At 42.9% G+C, this 24,316-nt stretch overlaps 1 protein-coding gene across 3 annotated transcripts in view; it reads left to right on the forward strand.

Moving 5' to 3' along the window:
• The first annotated feature begins 207 nt into the window (after positions 1-207).
• The window catches only part of Eyg (eyegone), a 32,049-nt gene continuing 7,940 nt past the window's right edge, over positions 208-24,316 (forward strand). The window contains exons 1-2 of one of the 3 annotated variants that reach the window (XM_076538290.1): positions 208-2,163; positions 11,845-12,021. In XM_076538290.1, the coding sequence (XP_076394405.1) occupies positions 1,689-2,163; positions 11,845-12,021 (652 nt within the window). In that variant the 5' untranslated portion in view covers positions 208-1,688. The remainder of the gene's footprint in view (positions 2,164-11,844; positions 12,022-24,316) is intronic. The other 2 variants (XM_076538288.1, XM_076538289.1) reach the window with 2 other exon arrangements.

Below are 24,316 nucleotides of genomic sequence, written 5' to 3' on the forward strand. Positions count from 1 at the left end.
CCACCTCTCTCTCGCTCCCTCTGCCCCTTCGGTCACCTCCTCTTTCATCGTTCCACGATCCAGCCTTGCGCCGATCGTAATCGTAGCTAGCCCCGCTAGCGTCGTTCGAGCCGGCTTTGCTCGCTCGTATATTTCTCGTCCTCTTCCTCGTCGACGACCGCGTCCTCGCCCTCCTGTTCGTCTTCGTCAGCGCCGCCGCGGCCACCGGCCACCGCCGCCACGCCGCACCGCGGCGCCTTAAATCTTGATCTCACCTCGGCTGAACAGCCAAGAGGGTGGGGGTAAGGCTAGTCTGGGCGCGCTTCGAGCCACCGAACGGAAGGCAATCTGCTCGAATCCGGCGGACCGCGAGCAGGTTACCCCGTGTGTACTCGCTATTGTTACGCCGTGTACTTAGAGGGTCGTTCCTGAAGAGACCGGGCCCGAAGGCGCGAAGAATCGTGAACAATCTCGGGGAGAGTCGCGGCGAACGGAGCTGTCGAACGAGTCCGCGTTATGGCGTTGTCGGTACGGAGGTGACGATCGCTTCCGGTAGCTACGAGGGTTCAAACACCCTGCGCGGTCGATCTCGCGAGAGACGGCGAAGGTTCGGGGCGAAGAGAAACGGTTCGAAAAGTCGGTAGAAAGCGGTCGGCAAGGTCGGCCAAGGGAAGAGAAGGAAGAAGAGTCGGTTACCTGAAATCTGGATCTCGGCTAGCCACGAGAAGCCGAGTAGCCGCGCTGAGTTCTCGCGAGGCGTGTCGAGGTGGGGGTAAGGCTAGTCGTTGGCGCGCTTCGAAAGAGCGAACCGAACGGAAGGCAATCTGCTCGAATCCGGCGGAGCGCGAGCAGGTTATCCCGTGGTAGCGCGTTCCTCGTCGTCGGCCGTTATTGGAGAAGGGAGCGCGGAAGGAGAAACAGAGACGCGCTTCGAAGCCGAGCGGCGAGGAAGCCGGGAATCGGAGCGAAAGACGGGCACGGACGGAGACGGAACGATCCCGCTGACAGAGATAGAGCGAGGAGGGGTGGCGGTGGAGAGAGGGATAGAGAGAAGGGCACACGTCCATAGGTAGTCACGAGCTTCGACGAAGCGCCTGCGCCCGCGAGCACTCCTCGCCGTTACCTCCTCGCATCGACCACGCTCGTCCACGTAGACGCGACAGCCTACGTGAAAGCTCGCACCGCGATGAATCGAGCTCGTCGTCGGACCGTCGGACAGGATGTCATTCTGTCTGGTTGATCGGACGCGGGAAGCCACGCCGGACCGTGGCGTCGATTGCGCTCGCGCGCTCCTGCGCCAGCGCGACGAACGAGCTCAACGACGCCGTCGCCGTCGCCGTTGTTGCTGCTGCTGCTGCTGTGGCCCTGTGCGGGTGAGTGTGCACGCGGACTCGCCTCCCTCGGGAAACCCCGTCGAGTGGTACCTTTTCGTAAATTTGTGCGCGAGCAAACTTTCACCGGCTATCGTTCGCAAGCTCGCGACGTCCGTTGCGTTCAGTTGAGGCGTGCGCCGAATTTCTCCTCCCTTCGGACAGCGAGGAATCGCGAGGGTGCAACGGCGTGCCCGTCGGACGAGACACCGATAAGAGAAACGGACAGTTAGCGGGCACAGGGAGAAACAGTGTAGCTGCAGAAGTGGAGGCAGAGGAGGAGGAAGAGGAGGAGGAGCTGGTGCCCGGTGTGGAGGGGGTGGAGGTGATCGTCTGGTGATGATGATCGGTGGCGGCGTCGTGACCCCTCCTGGTACTGCCAAGTCGGCGGCTGCGATCGACAGCGAAATGGTGCAGGTCGACGGCATTGGCAGTGGTAGTATCAGTGGCAGTGCTAGTGGTAGTGGTAGCCCTGCGACAGGAGCGACTACTACGCGTCTCACCAACACCAACGCCGCCAGCAATAACAACAACAATGGTGAAGTTGCGAACAATAATAATAACAATAACAACAACGAAGGACACGCGGTGGTGAACTGCGGCACCGGTACCGCACCGGCTACCGACAAGTTTTGCTGTCACGACGACGATGCACCCGTCAGCACCGGGGTGGCGCGTCCATGGGAACCACCCTCGCCGACCTTCTCCCAGACCAGGTCGCATCTGCTTCAAGTCCACCCGACGCATCACCATCAACACCCGGCTGCCCATCACCATCAACAGATGACCGTGCCGCCAGTGTCTTTGATCGACGGTTAGTTATCTTTACTTTTCTTAATTTCTCGTACATTATTCCATAATCAACCATTTCAGAATATAATTACATTGCATGTGCTCATTCTTGATTAGATATACGACTTTGATGCAGTCTCGATGCGTCTTTGCTAGATATATTGACTATTTTTAATTGCTTAAGAAGATTGGACTGTGCCTTCATCTTTTCTGAGCATTTGCTATTTTTAAACAAATTTGCAGCATCGTTAGATACATAGATTCAACTGTATGTCCTTGCTATGTCCGCAGCGTATTTAAATATATTTGGACTGTTCTCATTCTTGAATGGATTCAACCATACGGTCTTGAGGAAATAGAATTATGCGTTCTTATTCTTGAGTGGATTCAACAATGCGTTCTCATTCTAGAGCGAATGCGGCCTCATAGTTGCTATCCACAAACTTTTTAGTTATTTGATTATTTTAAATTTGCTTCATAATGAATTTGACTAGGTGTCCTCTTGCTATACGTCTACGGACTACTTGATACATTCTCACCCTTGAATGAACTCCACTATGCATCCTCATCATGCATCCTCGCTGTGTCCTCATTTGTGCTACTTGACTTTATCTTATGAAATGAATTGGGATCCTCATCCTTGCTAAGCATTCTGAACTTGAATTCCCCAGAATAAACTACTGTGTCGGTACACTATAATTCTCATCGTAACGTAAAATGAATTCCCTGAAATAACGTTCGTATTAGCGTTCGATATCTGTGATCGAGTCTAATCGTCTCCGTAATCGTTGCTCGCATAGCAAAATTTCGCGGTTAATCGAACACGATAAAAGGCGAGTCAATTAATACCGTTCCACCTACGCGGCGATAACGAATCCGTGTCTAGACGATTCCTCTTTTCATCCTCGCGGCAACACTTGAATACACTTAACGATAATCGAGAACGAGGATAATCGATGAAACATCCGCGCCACGCTTTACCTCTGATGTCTAGAAAACATCCAAAGAAACGTAAACAACGCTGTTTCCCGATTAAATACAACTGGATAATCGTGTTCCATGATCGTTGAGCAATCCGCCGTTGTTTTTTTGCATACGTCTGTTTCGACGTTGAAACGAAACCTTGACAAAAACCAGGAGGGATTGGTAGCGCGTTGTCGATTGTTTCGCCGTGACGAGCGTGTTCAATCGAATATTAATGAGCAAGATATACAGCGGATTGTCGAGATGCCTCCCGACGCGAACACGAGTCTAAAGAGGAAGCGTTTTTAAATCGCGTTAAACGAGCGTAACAACGAGGTTTCATGGTCCTCCAGGTGTCGAAATTCAGGCCTCAGGTGGGAAGAGGCCGATGATTCTCAAGGGACGATACGATCTTCCCCATCGTCGACGATCGTATCTTCCTTCTGGCACGTTTTAAAAAAGCCTTCGTGTCGTTAATGCCCGAGAAATCACTCGTTTAAAGTAAAAGTAATTTTGCGATTGACTTATCGCGTATAGGAGGAGAGTCGTCTCTTTATGTTCGTCGATCAGGTGTTCCCCCCGGACGGCTATAGAGAAACTGTTCAAGATTGCTCGACAGGAACTGAGATAATGAGACAGGACTTTGAATATTTTCTCGTAGATAAACATCGCACACGGGACACGTTTTACGACGATGTTTATCACCCTAGTAGTTAAGTCATCGAATCGCAGAAAGCCGAGATTCTGAGTGTTCGGTATTTCCATTAAGCGATACGCCGCTGAAATGCAGATACGGATTAATTTGCCCTATGGAAATTAATTGGAAACACGGGTCGAAATTTGCTTTTTGCAAGATTTTAACTTGGCTCTTCGAAATTCGTTATGCGCATCAAAACGTTACGGTTTGACTACCATTACGGATCACTATGTTAAAATTCTTTGCTTCGAGTTTGAAATGATACGAGGCAAAAAGTAATAGTTACAGGAGAATTGTATAATTAGACATTAAAATTTAATTTAAAGGACTTCAAGATTTCAAGGGTGCAATCTAGGCTGTAAGAGTTTGAACCTTTCTATTCTTGCTATTTTTGTTTCCTGTCTTCTATTTTTACAGATAAATAAAAAGATTATAGCAGTGAGAGGGTTGAGGATTTTATGATAATTCTCAAGCTGTTATGAGGCGAGGACCCACATAATTTCATTTAATAATCCCTCAGAGTTTCTTGTCATAATTAACCAGATTTAATCACTTAGTTCCAGAGGTGATCAGGTTGAAACTTCATCGACAAAGTTATTTAATTCAAGTGAGGAATTTGATTATTCTATACAGGGTAATTCAGACACATGACACAAACGTGATTTGCTTTCATTAATTTCCGTATACTTGAAGTAAAACTATTTACCCAAGAAGTATTTTGTGATCAAGTAATCTTGATGAAAATAAAGGAAAAGTTAGAAAAATGAAACAGCCTAGTGAAAATTTTTCTATGTCGAATGATCCGTGTTAGGAGGCGTCGTTAGGTGTCGAATCATCTGTGGAAAGAATGTCCATCGATTAGGTGTCTGGTACTCGTATCCAACTATTGCTCGCGTATATATCCAGAGATCCTTTCCGTGGTTTACACTTGCCAGATGGAGACGAGGCCTGGCTACCAGCCATACTCGTTCAGAACCGGTTTCCAACGGGTCGCCAACAGTACGTCTTTTCGCGAAGCTGCTGCTGCTCTCGTTGAACCTTCAATATCCATCCTGTACCGCGGTGGCGGATCGGTACGCTCGACTTCTGTTGTCCGATGATAGCGTGTCGTTCGCGCGGATATCGGCTCCACGACGGCTATATCCGCCGGATTTTACCACCACACCCAGCAGGTATTTCGAAGGCAGGTATCGGCAGTCCGGTAGTTGCCGGGTATCTTCATCTGTCCGTTGTTGACCACTTTGTTTCCACCGTTTTGCTGGCGCTGTTCCTTTTGTATCGTTGTCTATCGTGGCGTAACGAACACGCCGGACCGTTGGACGCTAATTAGAATCTTCGAACCGTTCGGTATTTCTGGGACAAAGGACGTGCGGATATACGAGCTTGTTAATATCACTTGACTCCTTCGCGGACTAATTAAACCCTCAAGATTTACTTCCTACTTTTCACCCTAGCTCACTCTTTGCACTGAAATTAGGACCTTTGATTAACTCTTTCTGGATGGACACTTTACTTTGAAGCATATAATCGAACTTAGTTTTGTAAAACATTTTGTTAGGGACAATTACGTCTACATAGGTGTTATGTTAATCTGTTTGTTGGTCAAATGTGTTTCTTCGACTGTGAACAAAATCGGGTTTGAGTTACTTAAACCTTACAATATTCAAACTCTTACAATATGAGAATCAGAATGTCACAACTGAATCTTCATAAAAAATATAAAAAGATATGATTGAAGTATGGAATACAATGAAGATGTAAATACGAAAATACCTTTACATATTCACGTTTTATAAAAACCACTTGAATCTCGCTAATGAAGTTCCCTGACAAATGCAATAAAATATGATTAATCCCCGTAGGCTGTCCACGACATATTCCACGAAGAGACTCAAAGAGGAGGTAGGGTAAAGATGCTTAAAAGGTAGCGAGTAAATCATTATCAATTGTCGGGGCAAGTTTAAGAGCCGAAACAAGGACAATATTTAATCGAAGCACGCGCAGCTAATTGGGTTCGGTGTGTCCGTTCGGGCGGACGATTTATTTGCAGTTAAGTGGAGTATAGGTAAAGTTAGTGGTTCTCTATCCCGTTGAATTTATGGCCTGGTGTACGTAACCCTGTGACAGGTACTCGTCGTTCTGTTCGGTTTCATGGATTTTCGGACGAGTTCGTTGGAGCGGGTTTACGATCGATTCGTTATAAAATCGATCGGGACACGGCCGACACGAAACGCGTCGATTACTCGCATAGGTGCGTTTATCGCCGCGGGAATCTCGGGGACGATTTTCATTCATGCCACTGGTGGATCTCGAAGATTTTTCTGCCGATTATCGATCGCCTCGCGCCCGAACGATCTCTCGCATCTTTTTCCGAAAGGGCAATTTTGTCCGCGTGTATACACACGAAAGAAAGAAATATACAGGCAGAGGACAGAACCGAGTCGATGGCAGAACTCGTTCAGAACCGGTTCTATCCGCCGATCGTCGATGCAACGATCACGACGACGTTGCGTTTCTTTCCGTGGATCGGCTACTTTCGTTTTCACGGCATCTCGCAGATAGCTTTAACACGAAACGAGCGCGGAATGCGCCTTCGTCGGGCTGGAAACGCGATTTCCAGAACTGGCAGAACGCGTAGGTTTCGAAAGGATGTCCCTCATCTGTGCAAACTGCCTGTAACGATTTTTGTCCCATCGAGCCCTCCTTCTGGCATCGACCCTTGCGCCAACACGAAATTGCACTAGTCGTAAACGCTTACCGAAACGAACGATCTTCACCTCGTTATTTCGCCTTCCACAGCTTCTGACGGGGAATTTTCAAAAACTCGGAATGTTGTCCCCGCGTATTATCCCGCTGCACGTTTCCCCATTTTTCGAGAGGTATTTTTAGCAGACGGGAGAATCTATGGTAATTTTATTGTTCGCGTGGTACCGAGAGTGCATCGCATCAACTTTTATTCCCATGACATCTCGTATTTAACGAGATAATTGAATGAAATCGAAGTCCTGCGTTGAATCATGTTGATCTAATAAGGCGAAATCGCTAAAACTTTGAAACACTATCCATTCGTTTCATTAGATCGTGTTTGCAGATTGAAAATATTCACCGAGTAAAAACAGGAAACAATCGTGACAAGTTTAATAAGATTTCGAAACCGTAATTTCGCGCAAATTGGTATTCGACTCCGGCAGAGGAGCAAAAGAAAATGATCCTTGTCGGCGTTGCCGAGGTAAAATTATAAATACTGCGGTAGAATCGGTGTGAGGTAAAAAATGGTCCCAATTTAGAGAAAACGCGATTCTACTTAAGTTAATATTCGGTTCAGGTGGAACCGATGGAAGGATAAGACGGCAGCAATTTACAGAAAGCGTAATTTTACTGAACGGGTTAATATTCGAGGCGGGTAGAGTAATAAATACATCGAAGGTGGAACCGATGTCAGAAAAAAATGGCCACGATTCAATCCGGTGACAGGATAAATCGTGAGTGGTTTGTAACCGTAGCTAGTTACTTTGTCGAGTTAACAGTGTCGTGTATCGAGAGCAGAAATCACCGTTGAACCGGATAAGGAGTCACAAGGATCCGCGTTAAATCCATCTGGAAGCGGCGATTGGCAATTCGGTCGGGCCATAAAGGACTAATTAATTAAACGGCCGCTATGTAAACGAGTGGACGCGTACGCGCGTTCGGTCAGCTCGTAACCGCTCGAAACAACGCGTTACAAATGACCAGCCGTCCAACCGTTTCCATCTACCTGCATGCAGATTTTAATTTCCCGTTCACGATTCCTTCGAACGAGTCCAGATCGTTTCGCGCGTTTCTTTAATATCGTCGTTCGATCGTAAATTATCATCTTCGTCGCCGTTATTGGATCGTACGAAACGTCGTTAAGATTATCCGCCCATAAAATCACGGTCTGTCCGCGGACCGGACGCTAATTACATTTATTCTTCTCGGCCGTGATTCCTGTTGGAAATGAACCCTCTTTCGCTATGTCGTTCCTTCTCTATCTACATCAAATTTCAGGAATAATTTCTTTAGCTGCACCTTCTAATTATTATTACTCCTTTGTCAGATTGCGGGTTTCGTTTTTAACCCCTTGCCGTGCCATTTATTTATGAGGTGCACCAGTCAAGATTAACCATTCAGGACTATGACATTAAAACGAACAAAGAAAATTAAAATGTTCTAAGTATTTTATATTCAGGGATCCTTGACAACGGAAATTATAGTTGGATCTAAAATTCAAGTTGAAGAGTATTCAAAATTTGAGTAATATTAATCGCGTTTGAGTTGCGAGTGCGTCACTAGTGAGACTCGGCAAAGCACGGGAAGGGGTTAAATGAATAAACGCTACAACGAAGTTTCATCTCACTGCATTTTAAGCTAACAGTAACAGTTGTTAACTAGTTAGCTAGCAGCGATAAGTTTGTCAAGACAGATTCATGCAATTTGTCATAACAGGTTCTTGAGATGAAATTGCTACAAAATGCAATACTTGTGATATTAAAACAGTTAGATTATTTTAATTCTAGTCTGGATCTAAGGTGGTACATCGACTAGACGGAACATCAACATCTCAAGAATATTTCATTTCTGACGCAGGTGTAACTTCTGCTCTTAAAGTGCATACACTTGTGGAACATGTTGAACATAACTCGCTGAGGTGTTCACATATGTGGAATACTATTTTGATTCTATGTCAAACCTGTTCTAAGTTGACATGTACGAAGAATATTCAATTCTATGGCAGACATAAGTGATAACCTAAAGTATCCACATATGTGGAGTAATTTCACGTGATTCAATTTTGCTTGAACTTAACCTCAACCTTCAACTGAAATGTCCACACTGAATACACTTGAGACGTGCCACATTTCTTAGCACAATTCGTGTACAATAAATTCGTGCAATAAAGTAAATAACCAGTTAGTCAATCGGAGCATCGATTATTTGTCGCAATTAATTTATGCGTAAAAAAATGTATCGCTGTCGGTCAACAGCCTTTCGGCTCTTTACGTAGCTCCAGGTTGGAAAAAACCCCACCCTACGAAGAAAGATACGATCGGTGTTAGTGGAGGTTTAAAGCGAGGTTCGTCGGTCGAAAAATGGATCGCTCTCAATACCGTGGCCCGTTCCCGATCGTCGATCGTAAATCGTCGCCTCTCTCTTGGCCAAGTGGCACGAAACGAAACGTCGTCCGCCGAGATTAGCCGCCTATAAAATCACGAGGAAGTCGCGGCGAGCCGCGCCGGTGTCCTTCGAGGAATTACGAGGGTCTTCGCACCTCCGGTGATTAATCGTCGCGATTTAAACGGGCAGATGGCCGTACGTGGGTTTAGAGCCTGGCACCCCGTACGATCGCATCGACGAGATCAAGCGACACCGTCGCTAATAATTTAAATTAATTCGCTCGATTATGCTCGATTCTGACGATTGTTATGCTCCGCCATTGTTTCACCCTTTTATGTGCGAGACAAGCTTCGTTGAAATGGCGGAGGCAGGGTTTGGTGAGGTTTGAAATTTGATTATGAGTCTTCTGTGTGGTTGCAGCTTAATAAAATTATAAACGTGTGGCATTACAATCATGTTAAATTATAATCATGTTGAGTTGTAATTTCAGGAAATTATAATAGTATTAAATTTTTATTTTGAAGAATTACGACCTCGTTGAATTATACTAACCTTGAATCGCAATCATATAAAATTACAATCGTATTGCATTATAATAATGTTGAATTACAATCATGTTGAATTCGAATTTTATAAAATTACAATAATGTCAAATTTTTACTTTGATCAATTGCGACTTCCAATTACACTAACCTTGAACTGCAACCAAATAGAAGTACAATCGTGTTGCATTACAATAACGTTGAATTACAATCATGTTGAATTGCAATTTTATAAAATTAAAATAATGTCAAATTTTTACTTTGATGAATTGCGACTTCCAATTACACTAACCTTGAACTGCAACCAAATAGAATTACAATCGTGTTGCATTACCATAATGTTGAATTGTAATTCAACATTATTACAATTCAATATTGTAATTGAATTATTACAATTCACCATTATTACCATTGAACATTGCAATTGAGTTATTACAATTCAACACTATTACAGTTCAACGCGATTGCAACTCAGTTGGATTGTAACAGCCTTGCAACCATGTTGAATTGCAAGAGCCTTGACTCGCAATGTTGCAATAGCCTTGAATTTCAACGACAATTGCAATAGAGTTAAATTACAAGCATGTTGAGTTGCAATCGCATTAAACAGCAACCACGTTGACTAGCCTTGAACTGCAACTATCTTGACTTGCATAGTCTCGAATTACAATAGCGTTGAATTCCAATCTCGTCAAGATGAATCGCGGGGTATAGCAATTGTAATCACCCTGAGTTGTAATTATCCCGAGTAGCATCGCATTGAATTGAACACCGCTGACTTGCAGTTGCCTCAAATTGGGTTGCGCTGAATTCAATCCTACCTAATTGGAACACTTGAAATTGGATCGCGTGAAATTGTAATCACACCGAAAATTGTACTGAAATGTAATTGCGTCGATTGCGAGTACGGTTGTGCTGTGATTGCGTCGAACTGCAATTATGACGAATTGTAGTGAAGTGCATAGAATTGCAGTTGCACTAAGTTGTAATGTGTTGAATTATGTATCATCAAGTTACATGAAGTTATATTCTAAGTGTGGCAAATTGAAGTCATTCAAAATTGAATTGCACTGAGTTGCAGTTGCTTAGAATTGCAGTTGCATGAAATTGTAATGCGATGAATCACGTGTCATTGAGTTACATCAAGTTATATTCTATGCCAAATTGAAGTCATTCAAAATTGAATTGCACCGAGCTGCAGTTGCATAGAATTGCAGTTGCATGAAATTGTAATGCGATGAATCACGTGTCATTGAGTTACATCAAGTTATATTCTAACTGTGCCAAATTGAAGTTATTCGAAATTGAATTGCACCGAGTTGCATACAATTGCAGTTGCATGAAATTGTAATGCGTTAAATCACGTGTCATTGAGTTACATGAAGTTATATTCTAAGTGTGGCAAATTGAAGTCATTCAAAATTGAATTGCACCGAGTTGCAGTTGCATAGAATTGCAGTTGCACCAAATTGCAATGCGTTGAATCACGTGTCATTAAATTACATTGCACCGCATTCTAACTGTGCTAAATTGAAGTATCTCTAAATTGAATAGCACTGAGTTGCAATTGCATAGAATTGCAATTCGTTGAATCACGTGTCATTAAATTACATTGCACCGTATTCTAACTATGCTAAATTGAAGTATCAACTTGAATAGCACCGAGTTGCAATTGCATAGAATTGCAGTTGCACCAAATTGCAATGCGTTGAATCACGTGTCATTAAATTACATTGCACCGTATTCTAACTGTGCTAAATTGAAGTATCTCTAACTTGAATATCAAAGAGTTGCAATTGCATAGAATTGCAGTTGCACCAAATTGCAGTGCGTTGAATTGCATGTGCACCGAATTGCAGTCGCACCGAATTGCTATCGTACTGAATAGCAATCTTCCCGAATCAATATCCTACCTAACTGCAGTCACACCGAATCACTATACTATCCGATTGCTATCGCATGCTTGCAACTCTGCATGATTATAATTCAACACAATTACATAGTTGCAATTCAAGGTTACTGTAGTTCAACATAGTTCAAGGCTATCAGTTATAATTCAGCACTACGTAACGCGATTGCAATTTAACAAGTTATAATTCCACATGATTCTAATTCAACAAAGTGAACAAAGAGTAACTTGCAGAGTAAACAAAATGAACAAAATAAAAATTAAACACTCTTGCAATTTAACCTGATTGATATTCAACATCATAGTAATGTAACACAATTGCACTTCATGACTGCAATTTATTAAACTTGCAGTTGAATGCAATTGAACCTAACCTAACCTAAAGTCCAAATCTAACCTAACCTAACCAATTAGACAAATTGAACGAATATAGTAATGGATTATTAATTATAATTTCAGGTGTAAGTTTGCAAAATTGTACCGCGGGACCGTTCGCGAGCGGCAATGGCGGAGGAACAAGTCGACAACGATTGCTCGAGCTGTCTCACGGATTAGGAGCTCTCCGACATTACAATGATCTGGCCAATCATGTGCTGTCGCTGAATCAACAAGGAGCTGTCGTCACGAAACTTCTAGGTAAGTTTCCAACAGTGTAGATTTTCTAACTCGTCCACGTACGACCTCATCGATTCTCCATAAAGGAATAACCATAGCTCGATAACTTTCTTCAAACGCTAAAGCATCGAGAAGAATAGCAAATTATACGCATGTGTCAACTTTCATACTTCCAGTTTATAAACTTTTATACAACTTCTCATATCTTCGAACATTTAGTATGAAAATTGTTTTGTAAGAAACCGTTCGCCACACTTCCTTTGTTACAAGAAGTATATTAGGAATAGTGACATGTGGCTGGGTTTGAAAATCATTAGTCTACTTGTAGGACGAAAATACATTCTTAATTTACAGAGTAGAGCATTTGAGAACTGTAACAAATTAAGTATTCATAAGTTATTGTATCTTTAATTGAAAGTCTTTCAATCTTCAAACACATGAATTTTTGCTCTTCAAGTTTGCACATTTCCAAATTTTTTGTAAGCCAGATTTGCAAATAAACAAATCTTGTAAGACACAAAGTCAGGAATATTCAAGTTTTCAAATTCTTTTTAAGTTCAAAAATTAAAAAATTGTTGAACTTGGTGAGACTTAGACTTCGTTACAATTTCATAGTACCTGAATCATCAAATTTGCTAAGAGCCTAATTTGCAAATCCCTAACTTTCATAAGACTCAAATTGACAATTTCCCAAATCACCAAATCTGCAAACTTTAGAAGAGCCAATTTCCCAAATCCCCAAATCTCAAAATTTCGCAAGAGCCAAATTTATATATCCCCAAATTTTATAAGACCCAAATTGGCAAACCCCCAAATTCCATAAGACACTAATTGGCAACTTCCCAAATTCTGAAGTCTCCAAATTGGCAAATCTCGAAACTCTCGACTCCCCGAACTCCGCAAAACCCCCAAACTCTCAAGACCCCAAATTGACAAATCCCTAAACTCTCAACTTCCCCAAACTCTCAACTTCCCAAACTCTCAACTCCCCAAACTCAGCAAAACCAAAACTCTCAACTCCCCAAATTGGCAAATCTCCAAACTCTCAACTTCCCCAAACTCCCAACTTCCCAAACTCTCAGCTCCCCAAACTCTCAACTCCCCAAATTGGTAAATCCCTAAATTCTCAACTCCCCAAACTCTCGACTCCCCAAATTGGCAAATCCCCAAACTCTCAACTTCCCAAACTCTCAACTCCCCAAACTCTCAACTCCCCAAATTGGCAAATCCCCAAACTCTCAACTTCCCAAATTCTCAACTCCCCAAACTCTCGACTCCTCAAATTGGCAAATCCCTAAACTCTCAACTTCCCCAAACTCTCAACTTCCCAAACTCTCAACTACCGAAACTCTCAACTTCCCAAACTCTCAACTCCCCAAACTCTCAACTCCCCAAACTCTCGACTCCCAAAATTGGCAAATCCCCAAACTCTCAACTTCCCAAACTCTCAACTCCCCAAACTCTCAACTCCCCAAATTGGCAAATCCCCAAACTCTCAACTTCCCCAAACTCTCAACTTCCCAAACTCTCAACTCCCCAAACTCTCAACTCCCCAAATTGGCAAATCCCCAAACTCTCAACTTCCCCAAATTCTCAACTTCCCAAACTCTCAACTCCCCAAACTCCGCAAAACTCAAACTCCCAACTCCCCAAATTGGCAAATCCCTAAATTCTCAACTGCCCAAACTCGGCAAATCCCCAAACTCTCGAGTCCCCAAATTCTACAAATCCCCAAACTCTCAACTCCCCAAACTCTCAACTCCCCAAACTCTCATCTCCCAAACTCTCAACTCTCCAAAACCAAAATTTCCCAACAACAATGACCACTAGTCATCGTCATCGCGTGACAAATTTTCCAAAGAACGTGACGTGCTTCTCCTGAAATAAGAGAAACTCTTTGATCGTCCAGTATATAAAATATTCTCGGAATACTGGACGATACAATAAGAGATGATGTTCTTCCTACAGGAGTATCATCGCGAGATAAATGTCCGGTCGGTTACGTGCGAGTTCACCGATGCGTGAAGCGATTCCCCGAGATGCTCGGTTCCTCGATAAAATCCAAGAAAGCGGAGCTTCGATCCGATACGTTTAATGACAGACGCTGAAAGTCGTAATCGAAACACATACTGGATCTAGCCGATCCGAACGGATAACGTGCGGGAAATTAGTTGCTTTTACCGCGCGTGCTGTTCTCCAGGGCATACAAGAAAACATTTGTATTACCAGTGGAACGAGTCCGAGACTCGTGGCTACCGATTGCTATTATTTTCCTCGGACGTCGACCAATTATTTCCTCGTAATCGCGTCTGGGTTCGTTCGTTAGTAGAGGCCGACGAATCGAAGAATGCTGTCGTAAACCTACCTAATGCACTGTAACACGGAAGACAGCGGATCGCTCAGAATCTTCTTTGAACACCTGTGGAAACCGACAAATTATGGTGTTTCCTGAAAGCACAGATGAAGGTTCGATTCCGCTCTTCTTTAAAACGCGGTGAATGGCTCTGCAAAAATATTAACTGGCAATTTTATGTATCGGATTTATAAATTGATGATTTTTTTAATGATAGAGTTTTTGAAATTATTGTAGAAACAAGATCATTATCTGTATAATTTATAGACTCGTAAATGATTTTTATTTTACGGACTTCTGTGATAAGTATATGATTCGTAGTTTAATAACATACTAGTAGTAATCTGACGTGTGGAAATGCCATGCATGATGATACAACGCGTTGTCATCTAACATGTGCTGATTTAACGTGTAGTAGATATTCAGCGAGTGGTAATCTAGCGCGTAGGAATCGGACGGGGGGTAATCGAACGCGTAGGAATCCAACGAGAGGATATCTGACGCGTAGCAGTTCAGTAGGTAGTAGTCTAACACTTATTGTTAGTTATTCAACGAGATGGTGGTTTTACGCATAGTAATCCAACTTCAAGTTACCTAACGCGTAATAATTCAGCGGGTGGTAATCTAACGCATAGTAATCCAACTTGAAGTTACCTAACGCGTAATAATTCAGCGGGTGGTAATCTAACGCGTAGGAATCCAACGAGAGGATATCTGACGCGTAGCAGTTCAGTAGGTAGTAGTCTAACACTTATTGTTAGTTATTCAACGAGATGGTGGTTTTACGCATAGTAATCCAACTTCAAGTTACCTAACGCGTAATAATTCAGCGGGTGGTAATCTAACGCGTAGGAATCCAACCAGAGGTTATCTAACGTGTAGTAGTTCAGCGGGTGGTAGTCTAACACTTAGTCATTCAACGAGGTGGCTTTCTAACGCATAGTAATCCAACTTGAAGTTACTTAACGTGTAATAATTCAGCGGGTGATAATTTAACGCGTAGTAATCTGACGCGTAGTAGTCCAACACGTGGTAATTTAAGGTGCAGTAATCCAACGCGTGGTAACCTGACGTGTAGTAATCTAACGCGTTGTAGTCCAACGCGTGGTAATCTAACGTGTGGTAATCCAACGAGTGGTAATCTAATGTACAGTAATCCAACGGGTGGTAAACTAACGAGTAGTAATGCAACGCGTGGTAATCTGACTTGTGGTAATCTAGCACGTTGAAGTCCAACGCGTGGTAATCTAACGTGTAGTAATCCAACGCGTGGTAATCTGACGTATAGTAATCTAACACGTTGTAGTCCAACGCGTGGTAATCTAACGTGTGGTAATCCAACGAGTGGTAATCTAATGTACAGTAATCCAACGGGTGGTAAACTAACGCGTTGTAGTCCAACGCGTGGTAATCTAACGTGTGGTAATCCAACGAGTGGTAATCTAACGTACAGTAATCCAACGGGTGGTAAACTAACGAGTAGTAATCCAATGTGTGGTAATCTAACGCGTTGTAGTCCAACGCGTGGTAATCTAACGTGTGGTAATCCAACGAGTGGTAATCTAATATACAGTAATCCAACGGGTGGTAAACTAACGAGTAGTAATTCAACGCGTAGTAATCTGACGTGTGATAATCTAACACGTTGTAGTCCAACGCGTGGTAATCTAACGTGTGGTAATCAAACGAATAGTAATCTAACACACAGTAATCCAACGAGAAGTTCTCTAACGCGTACTAATTCAACGAGTAGTAACCTAGTGGGTAGTAATCAAACGCATAGTAATCCAACGAGAACTAATCCGATGCACACTAACCCAACGCATACTTCAACCACTAATTTACCTAACCGTAATTTAGCATAAGAATGCAACACGTTATCTAACTCCCAGTAACAACACAAAAAACGCAATCAAATTAGATCCCCGTTTCGTGGTTACTCTAAGCAACGTACAAGGCGCGCGCGCTAAATTAGAGAGAGTGGCACCGGAAACGAGCATGTCGTAAGCTAGAACAGACACGGTAAAGAAAAAGAAACATTGCCATTTGATAGAAACAGCGGCAATTGAAGTTAACATGCAACCACGTCGATTCGTCGTCGCTGTCAATCACGATCTCTGTGTATAATCGCTCGTGCCTCGTTCTTGTAGGTATTTCCGGTTCTCTATCAGCCTCGTAATCGCACGCGTGTTAACGTTCGCACCAAAAGAACGTGTACTCGCATTTTCCATACGCGTTACGAGAGACGAAAGAAAAGATCGTCTCCGTGTCGACAAATAAGACGTAACGAGCGTTACGAAGAAGCGCCGCACTTTCCTGGCTCGTTAGTCGCTCAAGATCAACCCGTTACGGCCATTTCTTTCGCGCGTAAAACCTTCGGCCATTCTTGAATAATAATTCGTCGATAATTGCTGGCATACTTGCGTTGCTCGCTCTTTCGTATTAAGGATACCTGGAATCTTGCTCGCTTTGTTGCGCACTGTGTTTGATCAAGGGTTTGTGGATATGGAGGTACTTTCGTTGAAGGATATTATGGAATGGGCAATATGATGTTGGTGAGATTTTGGGTGATTCGATTGGGGAGGTTATAATTTGGGGGATGGTAATTTGGTGTGGTAGGAATTTGACAAGATTAGATTTGGTGTGATTGTAATTTGGGGTGATTTCAGTTTTGGGAGATTTTAGTTTGGGATGATTGAAATTCTGAGCGATTATAATTCGGGGTGATGGAAATTCGGGGTGATTGAAATTCAGAGCGATTGTAATTCGACGCGATTATAATTCGGGGTGATTCAAATTCAGAGCGATTAGTTTGGGATGATTGAAATTCTGAGCGATTGTAATTCAGCGCGATTATAATTCGGGGTGATGGAAATTCGGGGCCATTGAAATTCGGGGTGATTGAAATTCTGAGCGATTATAATTCGGGGTGATGGAAATTCGGGGTGATTGAAATTCTGAGCGATTATAATTCGGGGTGATGGAAATTCTGAGCGATTGTAATTCAGCGCGATTATAATTCGGGGTGATGGAAATTCGGGGCCATTGAAATTCGGGGTGATTGAAATTCTGAGCGATTATAATTCGGGGTGATGGAAATTCGGGGTGATTGAAATTCGGAGTGATTGAAATTCTGAGCGATTGTAATTCAGCGCGATTATAATTCGGGGTGATTCAAATTCAGAGCGATTAGTTTGGGATGATTGAAATTCTGAGCGATTGTAATTCGGGTTGATGGAAATTCGGGGTGATTGAAATTCGGGGTGATTGAAATTCTGAGCGATTATAATTCGGGGTGATGGAAATTCGGGGTGATGGAAATTCGGGGCCATTGAAATTCGGGGTGATTGAAATTCTGAGCGATTGTAATTCAGCGCGATTATAATTCGGAGTGATGGAAATTCGGGGTGATTGAAATTCTGAGCGATTGTAATTCAGCGCGATTATAATTCCGGGTGATTCAAATTCAGAGCGATTAATTTGGGATGATTGAAGTTCAGAGCGATTGTAATTCGGCGCGATTATAATTCGGGGTGATTGTAATTCAGCGCGATTATAATTCGAGGTGATTTTAATTCGATATGACTGAAATTATAATTTGAGGCAATTGAAACTCAGAGCGATGTAAACACCATCACCAAATCCCACAATTCCAAAAACAGGTAACATCAACTTCCTATTAGAAAATATCAAGCAAAGATGAACAAGCGTAGAAACACGCATGAGACGATTTCCCCGAGCAACATTCTACTCGGGCAGACCGTAAATTCGAAGGAATTGGACGCGACAGTGAAGGCAGGTGCGAAACGATACACGGGAAAATGGTGATCGAGACGCGAGCAACGGTGGCGTTCAGATCGGACAAGCTCGTTCGGAGAAGAAGGAAGAAGAACGAAAAACGTGGTCGAGCAGAGAGAGCAATAAAAGAAATGGAGGCAAAGCCACCGAGTATCGGTGGAACGCTGCTTTCTGTCCTTTTCTTCGTTGACTGGCTACCTTGGTCCTCGTTAAGTTTACGAGCCGCTCGTAAAAATACCGTTCGGCCTGTTCTCTTGGCTCGCCGGTAATGTCTTCATCTTCGTTGGATACGGACTCCTTAGGCGTCCCGAGGTGAATATAATGTACCATAATCGACCGGCCAATTACTTAACAGCGGCAAACAATTAATCCCTTGGTCACTTCTTGCACTCTCTCTGCCATATTCTTCTCTCCAAGGGATCTTCTCTTTGCCATATTCGATCTTTTCAACGAGAGTCTTTACGTCTGGTTTCTATTAGTTCAAGAAAGTAGATGTTTCTTTGAGTGTCAAGACGTTAAGTCGCAATCATAGGATGAGAGAATGGTATGGAGATCTACAGACACTCAGATATGTGATATTCTAGATTCATAGTAATCTTAACCCTTTGCGCTCGAGAGGTGACTCTCAGTCACCATTTTATTTAATACAATAATTTGAAACAAGCATTTTTTAACTGATTCTATAATATGACACGTGTGATGTATGAACATAGTGAAACAAACAATAGTGGAAATTATTAGTAGAGAAATAATAACTTCAAGAGGATTCATTTAACTTTTTAATTAACCCCTTACACTATTTTGACGAGTCTGACTCGTGACGCACTCATACTTCGGCTATGACCAATTTTACTCGAACTTTTAATACATTTCAATTTAGAGTTCAAGTCCAACTATAATTTGCATAGTCAGCGACTGCATTATACTAAATTCACATAACATTTCAAGTTTCTGTGTCTATTTTCATGTTATGGCTGAAATTAGTCAGTTCTGACTGACGCACTTGACAAAAACATCATAGTGCAAGGGGTTAAGTAATATTGCTGTTTGCAAACAGTCAAATTATCTTCGAGTGCAAAGGGTTAATTCGATTGTGGAAGAAATAAGGACGTGTGAGAGGACTAGTTGTGTGGTAACGTAGTATGATAACACGTAGTTATCTGACGTGCAGTAATGTATTATGTAGTAATCTAACGTGTGGTAATCTAGCGCTGATACCGCGAGTGGTATTGAAATGCAAAGTAATCTAACGCGTGGTGACACCGTAAGTGGTATTGTAACGCGTAGTAATCTGGCGTGTGGTAACGTAACTTGTGATAACTCAACACGTCGTAATCTGACGCGTTATAGTCCTACGTATAGCAATCTAACGCGTGATAACACCAGATACGGTACTGTGATGCGTACAAATCTAGTGCGTAGTAATCTGACGCGTGGAGATCTCACGCGTGGTTATCTAACGTGTAATAACTCGGCGCGTTGTAATCTGACTTGTGGGAATCCAACGCGTAGTAATCCAACGAGTGGTGAATTAACGCGTGGTAATCTGGCGCGTGGTAATGTAACGCATTGTAATCCAACGGGTGATAATCTGACGCGTGGTAATCTAACTTGTGGTAATCCAACGAGTGGAAATCTGACGCGTGGTATTCTAGCGGGTTGTAGTACAACGAGTGGTAATCTAGCGCGTGGTAATCTAACTTGTGGTAATCCAACGAGTGGAAATCTGACGCGTGGTAATCTAACGGGTTGTAGTACAACGGGTGGTAATCTAGCGCGTGGTAATCTAACTTGTGGTAATCCAACGAGTGGAAATCTGACGCGTGGTAATCTAACGGGTTGTAGTACAACGGGTGGTAATCTAGCGCGTGGTAATCTAACTTGTGGTAATCCAACAAGTGGAAATCTAACGCGTGGTAATCTAACTGGTTGTAGTACAACGGGTGGTAATCTAGCGCGTGGTAATCTAACTTGTGGTAATCCAACGAGTGGAAATCTAACGCGTGGTAATCTAACGGATTGTAATCCAACGGGTGGTAATCTGACGCGTGGTAATTTAACTTGTGGTAATCCAACGAGTGGAAATCTAACGCGTGGTAAGCTAACTGGTTGTAGTACAACGGGTGGTAATCTAGCGCGTGGTAATCTAACTTGTGGTAATCCAACGAGTGGAAATCTGACGCGTGGTAATCTAACGGATTGTAATCCAACGGGTGGTAATCTAGCGCGTGGTAATCTAACTTGTGGTAATCCAACGAGTGGAAATCTGACGCGTGGTAATCTAACGGATTGTAGTACAACGGGTGGTAATCTAGCGCGTGGTAATCTAACTTGTGGTAATCCAACGAGTGGAAATCTAACGCATGGTAATCTAACTGGTTGTAGTACAACGGGTGGTAATCTAACGCGTAGAAATTTAACTTGTGGTATTCCAACGAGTGGAAATCTAACGCGTGGTAATCTAACTGGTTGTAGTACAACGGGTGGTAATCTAGCGTGTGGTAATCTAACGCGTGGTAATCTAACATGTAATAATCTAGCGCGTGGTTATCTAACGCGTGGTAATCTAACATGTAATAATCTAACGCATTATACCATCGCATGGTAACACACCGTGTCATAATCTAACAAGCACTAATCAAACGACTAATCCACCGCGTCAAAATCTAACACACAACCCACCATAATAATCTAACTAATATACACCAACCAAGAATAAATTTCAATTATTCTTCAATCAAACATTACTCGAATAAAAAGTCTCACGATTCGGTTATCCCGAAGGCCACAATTATAAATCAAGCTCGAGATTCTGGGTAGTGACAAGAAGAATGTAACACGCGGAACGAACGACATCGTCTAATTTCCCTGGCACGCCTTCGATAATTAATTCAGCCGCTCCGCTATCGGTCTTCTTATCCGCGCGTAACAAGATCGATCGTGGCTGATGGAACGTGCGGAACGTACGGCAACGAACACGAAATACGCGATACACTTTTGTCGGTAGAACTACGGAACGATAACACGGTTCATTTACGCGATCCGCTCGGTAATTGCGTCTATTTTCCATTATATATTCATGTAATTGCTAGTTTCTTTCTTGGGGTTGATTGTACCTTTCCTGCGTCCTTGTTCCGACCTCTTTGATGATTCCTTGTTCGTGTCTGCATTTTCTGCCTGTTCGCGAAGCTTATAGCTGGGGAGATACAGGTTTGATTAACGTAGATTCAGGAAAAATTGTGCTGCAGAAGAAATCGTTCATCTTGTCTTCCATTTTGAGATAGTCGGTGAAGACTACTGAAGATCAAAGGTAGACGAACGAGGACCTACAGACAGGAACTACAGAGAGACTCAGAAAGAACTTAGGGAGAGTCTGAAAGAAAATTGAAGCACCCGAGTTTGATTGAAAACTGAAGAACCCGAGTCTGAATAAAAATTAATGGACAACCTGAAAAATCTAGGGAAAGCCTAGAGAATGAACAGAGCCTAAGGAGAGGCCATCTGGAGAATTCAGAGATGTGACTACAACCTAAGGCTAATTCAGAGATGTGACTACAACCTAAAGATAATTCAGAACAGATGTAAGAACAACCTCGAGAAAATCTAAAAATTCATATGGAACTTAGTGTGAGGTTACTAACAACCTAGCAAGCTTCCAAAGAAAAATTAAGACATTTAAACAAAATCCCAGCGAGAATCTAAGAAGTCAAGGACCAAAGAAAGACCTAAGAACTCAAAGACCAAAGAAGGTTCAATTTCGCAGTTTCAGTGTGACCCGACAACTTCCCTTAAATGTGAAATGATTAACATCTTCGAGAACATGTTCTATTAATATCCGACACAAATGGTTGTCCAGCGGTTTTGACAACTTTGACATGCACTCGTTCAAGTTGCTGGATCGACCGCTAAGCAGAGAGGAACCGCGCCGCTTCGTGCGGTTTCTTTCATTAACCGGGCCTTTCTCGAAAATTTTATATACACACGTGCAGAGCGACGTGCACGCGTGCACTCGAGACAAAATGAAAAAGAACATCGGAGAAAAAGAAAGAGAGAGAGACATTGGGTCGAGGCAAGGAATTTTGCTCGAGGCATGGATGCCTATTAGGTGGGTACACCGTTTATACCCGGCACGCACTTCACCCGTGGGAGCGCACGCGATATCCTGCCAGTTTTAACCGTCATTATTGTTATTAATAACAGTACGTAACGATCGATAATTGTTCGAATCTGCCTGCGCCTCCGTTTTCCATTACCTCGCTAACGTCACCCGTTTCGAGGACTCGGGAGATCGCTGCAGACTCAGTTTGATTGAAACGTTCATTTACAAGCCATTTTGAAACGAGTAGCGCCCATGTAATTGTCTTACCGATGATCTGCAGATTTTTCCGTCGATTAGGCGTTTACTTGGTAATTAGCATCTCGCGGATTGAGACGTCTGAGGAATTCTTTGCAACCATTGTTCGCTGGGTCATTGGACAGCTGGGAATTTGGGGATTTCAATGTTTTGTGGTGTGTAGAACTTTTGGGTAAATTTGAGGATGTGGGCATTGGGGACTTGGGGATGTGAGAGTTTGAGAGTTGGAAGTTTGGAGAACTGGAAATTTGGGGATTTGAATGTTTTATGGTGTGTAGTACCTTTGGGTAAATTTGAGGATTTGAGCATTTGGGGACTTGGGGATGTGAGAGATTGAGAGCTGGAAGTTTGGAGAGCTGGAAATTTGGGGATCTGAAAGTCCTACGGCGTGTAGAACTTTTGTGTAAATTTGAGGATTTGAGCATTTGGGGATGGAGAGTTGGAGAGTTGGAAGTTTGGACAGCTGAAAATTTGGGGAATTGAACATTTGGGCAGCTGAAAAATGGGGGATGTGAGAGTTGGAGAGTTGGAAGTTTGATGAGCTGGAAATTTGAGGGCTTAAAAATTTCGGGAGATGGAAATTTGGGGATTTGGAAATATGGGAAGCTGGAAATTTGAGGAGCTGGAAATTTGAAGATGCGGAAATTTGAGGAGCTGGAAATTTGGGGACGTGGAAATTGGGATGGCTGGAAATTTAGGGAGCTGAAAATTCGGGGAGTTGGAAAATTGAGGAGCTGGAAATTTGAAGACGTGGAAACTTGGGGAGTAGGAAATTTGGAGAGTTGGAAATTTGGAAACGTGGAAATTGGGGTGGCTCGAAATATGAGGAACTGAAAATTCGGGGAGTTAGAAATTTGAAGACGTGGAAATTTGGGGAGCTGGAAATTTGGAGGCGTGGAAATTTGGGGAGTTGTAAATTTGAAGACGTGGAAATTTGAGGAGGTGGAAATTTGGAAACGTGGAAACTTGGGGATTAAGAAATTCGGAGAGTTGGAAATTCGTAGACGTAGAAATTTGGTGAATTGGAAAATTGAAGAAGTGGAAATTTGAAGAGTTGAAAATTTGAGAACTTGAAAATTAGAGGAGCTGGGAATTTGCGTATTCGGAAAGAAAACTACCCTCCAAACTCAGCACGTCCACTGCCATCAAAAAGCGATTTCACCCTCTACTCGTTTCACCCCACAAACTCCTAAAATTATTCAAGTTCCGCTCGTTTTTCAAACTAAAACTCATGCTTCGCAATATTCTAGAACTTAACAGCACGTCTGGTTAGAAGTGCGAGCGCATCAGATCGATCAATAGAAACACGCGGATTTTGAGCAAGCTCATAGGCGACCGTCTAGAGGCACATTTATCCCGTCGTTTGTTGGCTTTGTGCTTATGCATTCACGTAACACCTGTGTGTCTCGTACGCGCAACCTGTCAGCTTTACGGTAGCCATTGTCGCTAATGATAGCACGAAACGTTCTATAATTACTGCGACTTGTATTATGCAGTTTGAATCGTCCGTTTCGCACGGGCACAACTTTCCCCGTGCTACTCGCAAGAATTGGATACAAGGAGCGAATTTGTAAAATCAATGACAATTACCTGAACCACTGTATTGGAACGACCGTTTGCGTTACGACTTTCTTTTCCGTTTAACAGTTTCAGTATTGTGGTCTGAAGAATGGTAAATTGTGTGCGACGATTATAGGCGTGCACTTCCGAGAATGGAACATATTGCAGCATATTCGTTACAATATGACTGTGAACATATTGGTAAAGGTAGATACAATTGGGGATCTGCAGAAATACATGACGATGCTTAA

The sequence above is a fragment of the Megachile rotundata genome, chromosome 12 (genome assembly GCF_050947335.1).
Source record: "Megachile rotundata isolate GNS110a chromosome 12, iyMegRotu1, whole genome shotgun sequence".
Classification (NCBI taxonomy): Eukaryota; Metazoa; Arthropoda; class Insecta; order Hymenoptera; family Megachilidae; genus Megachile; species Megachile rotundata.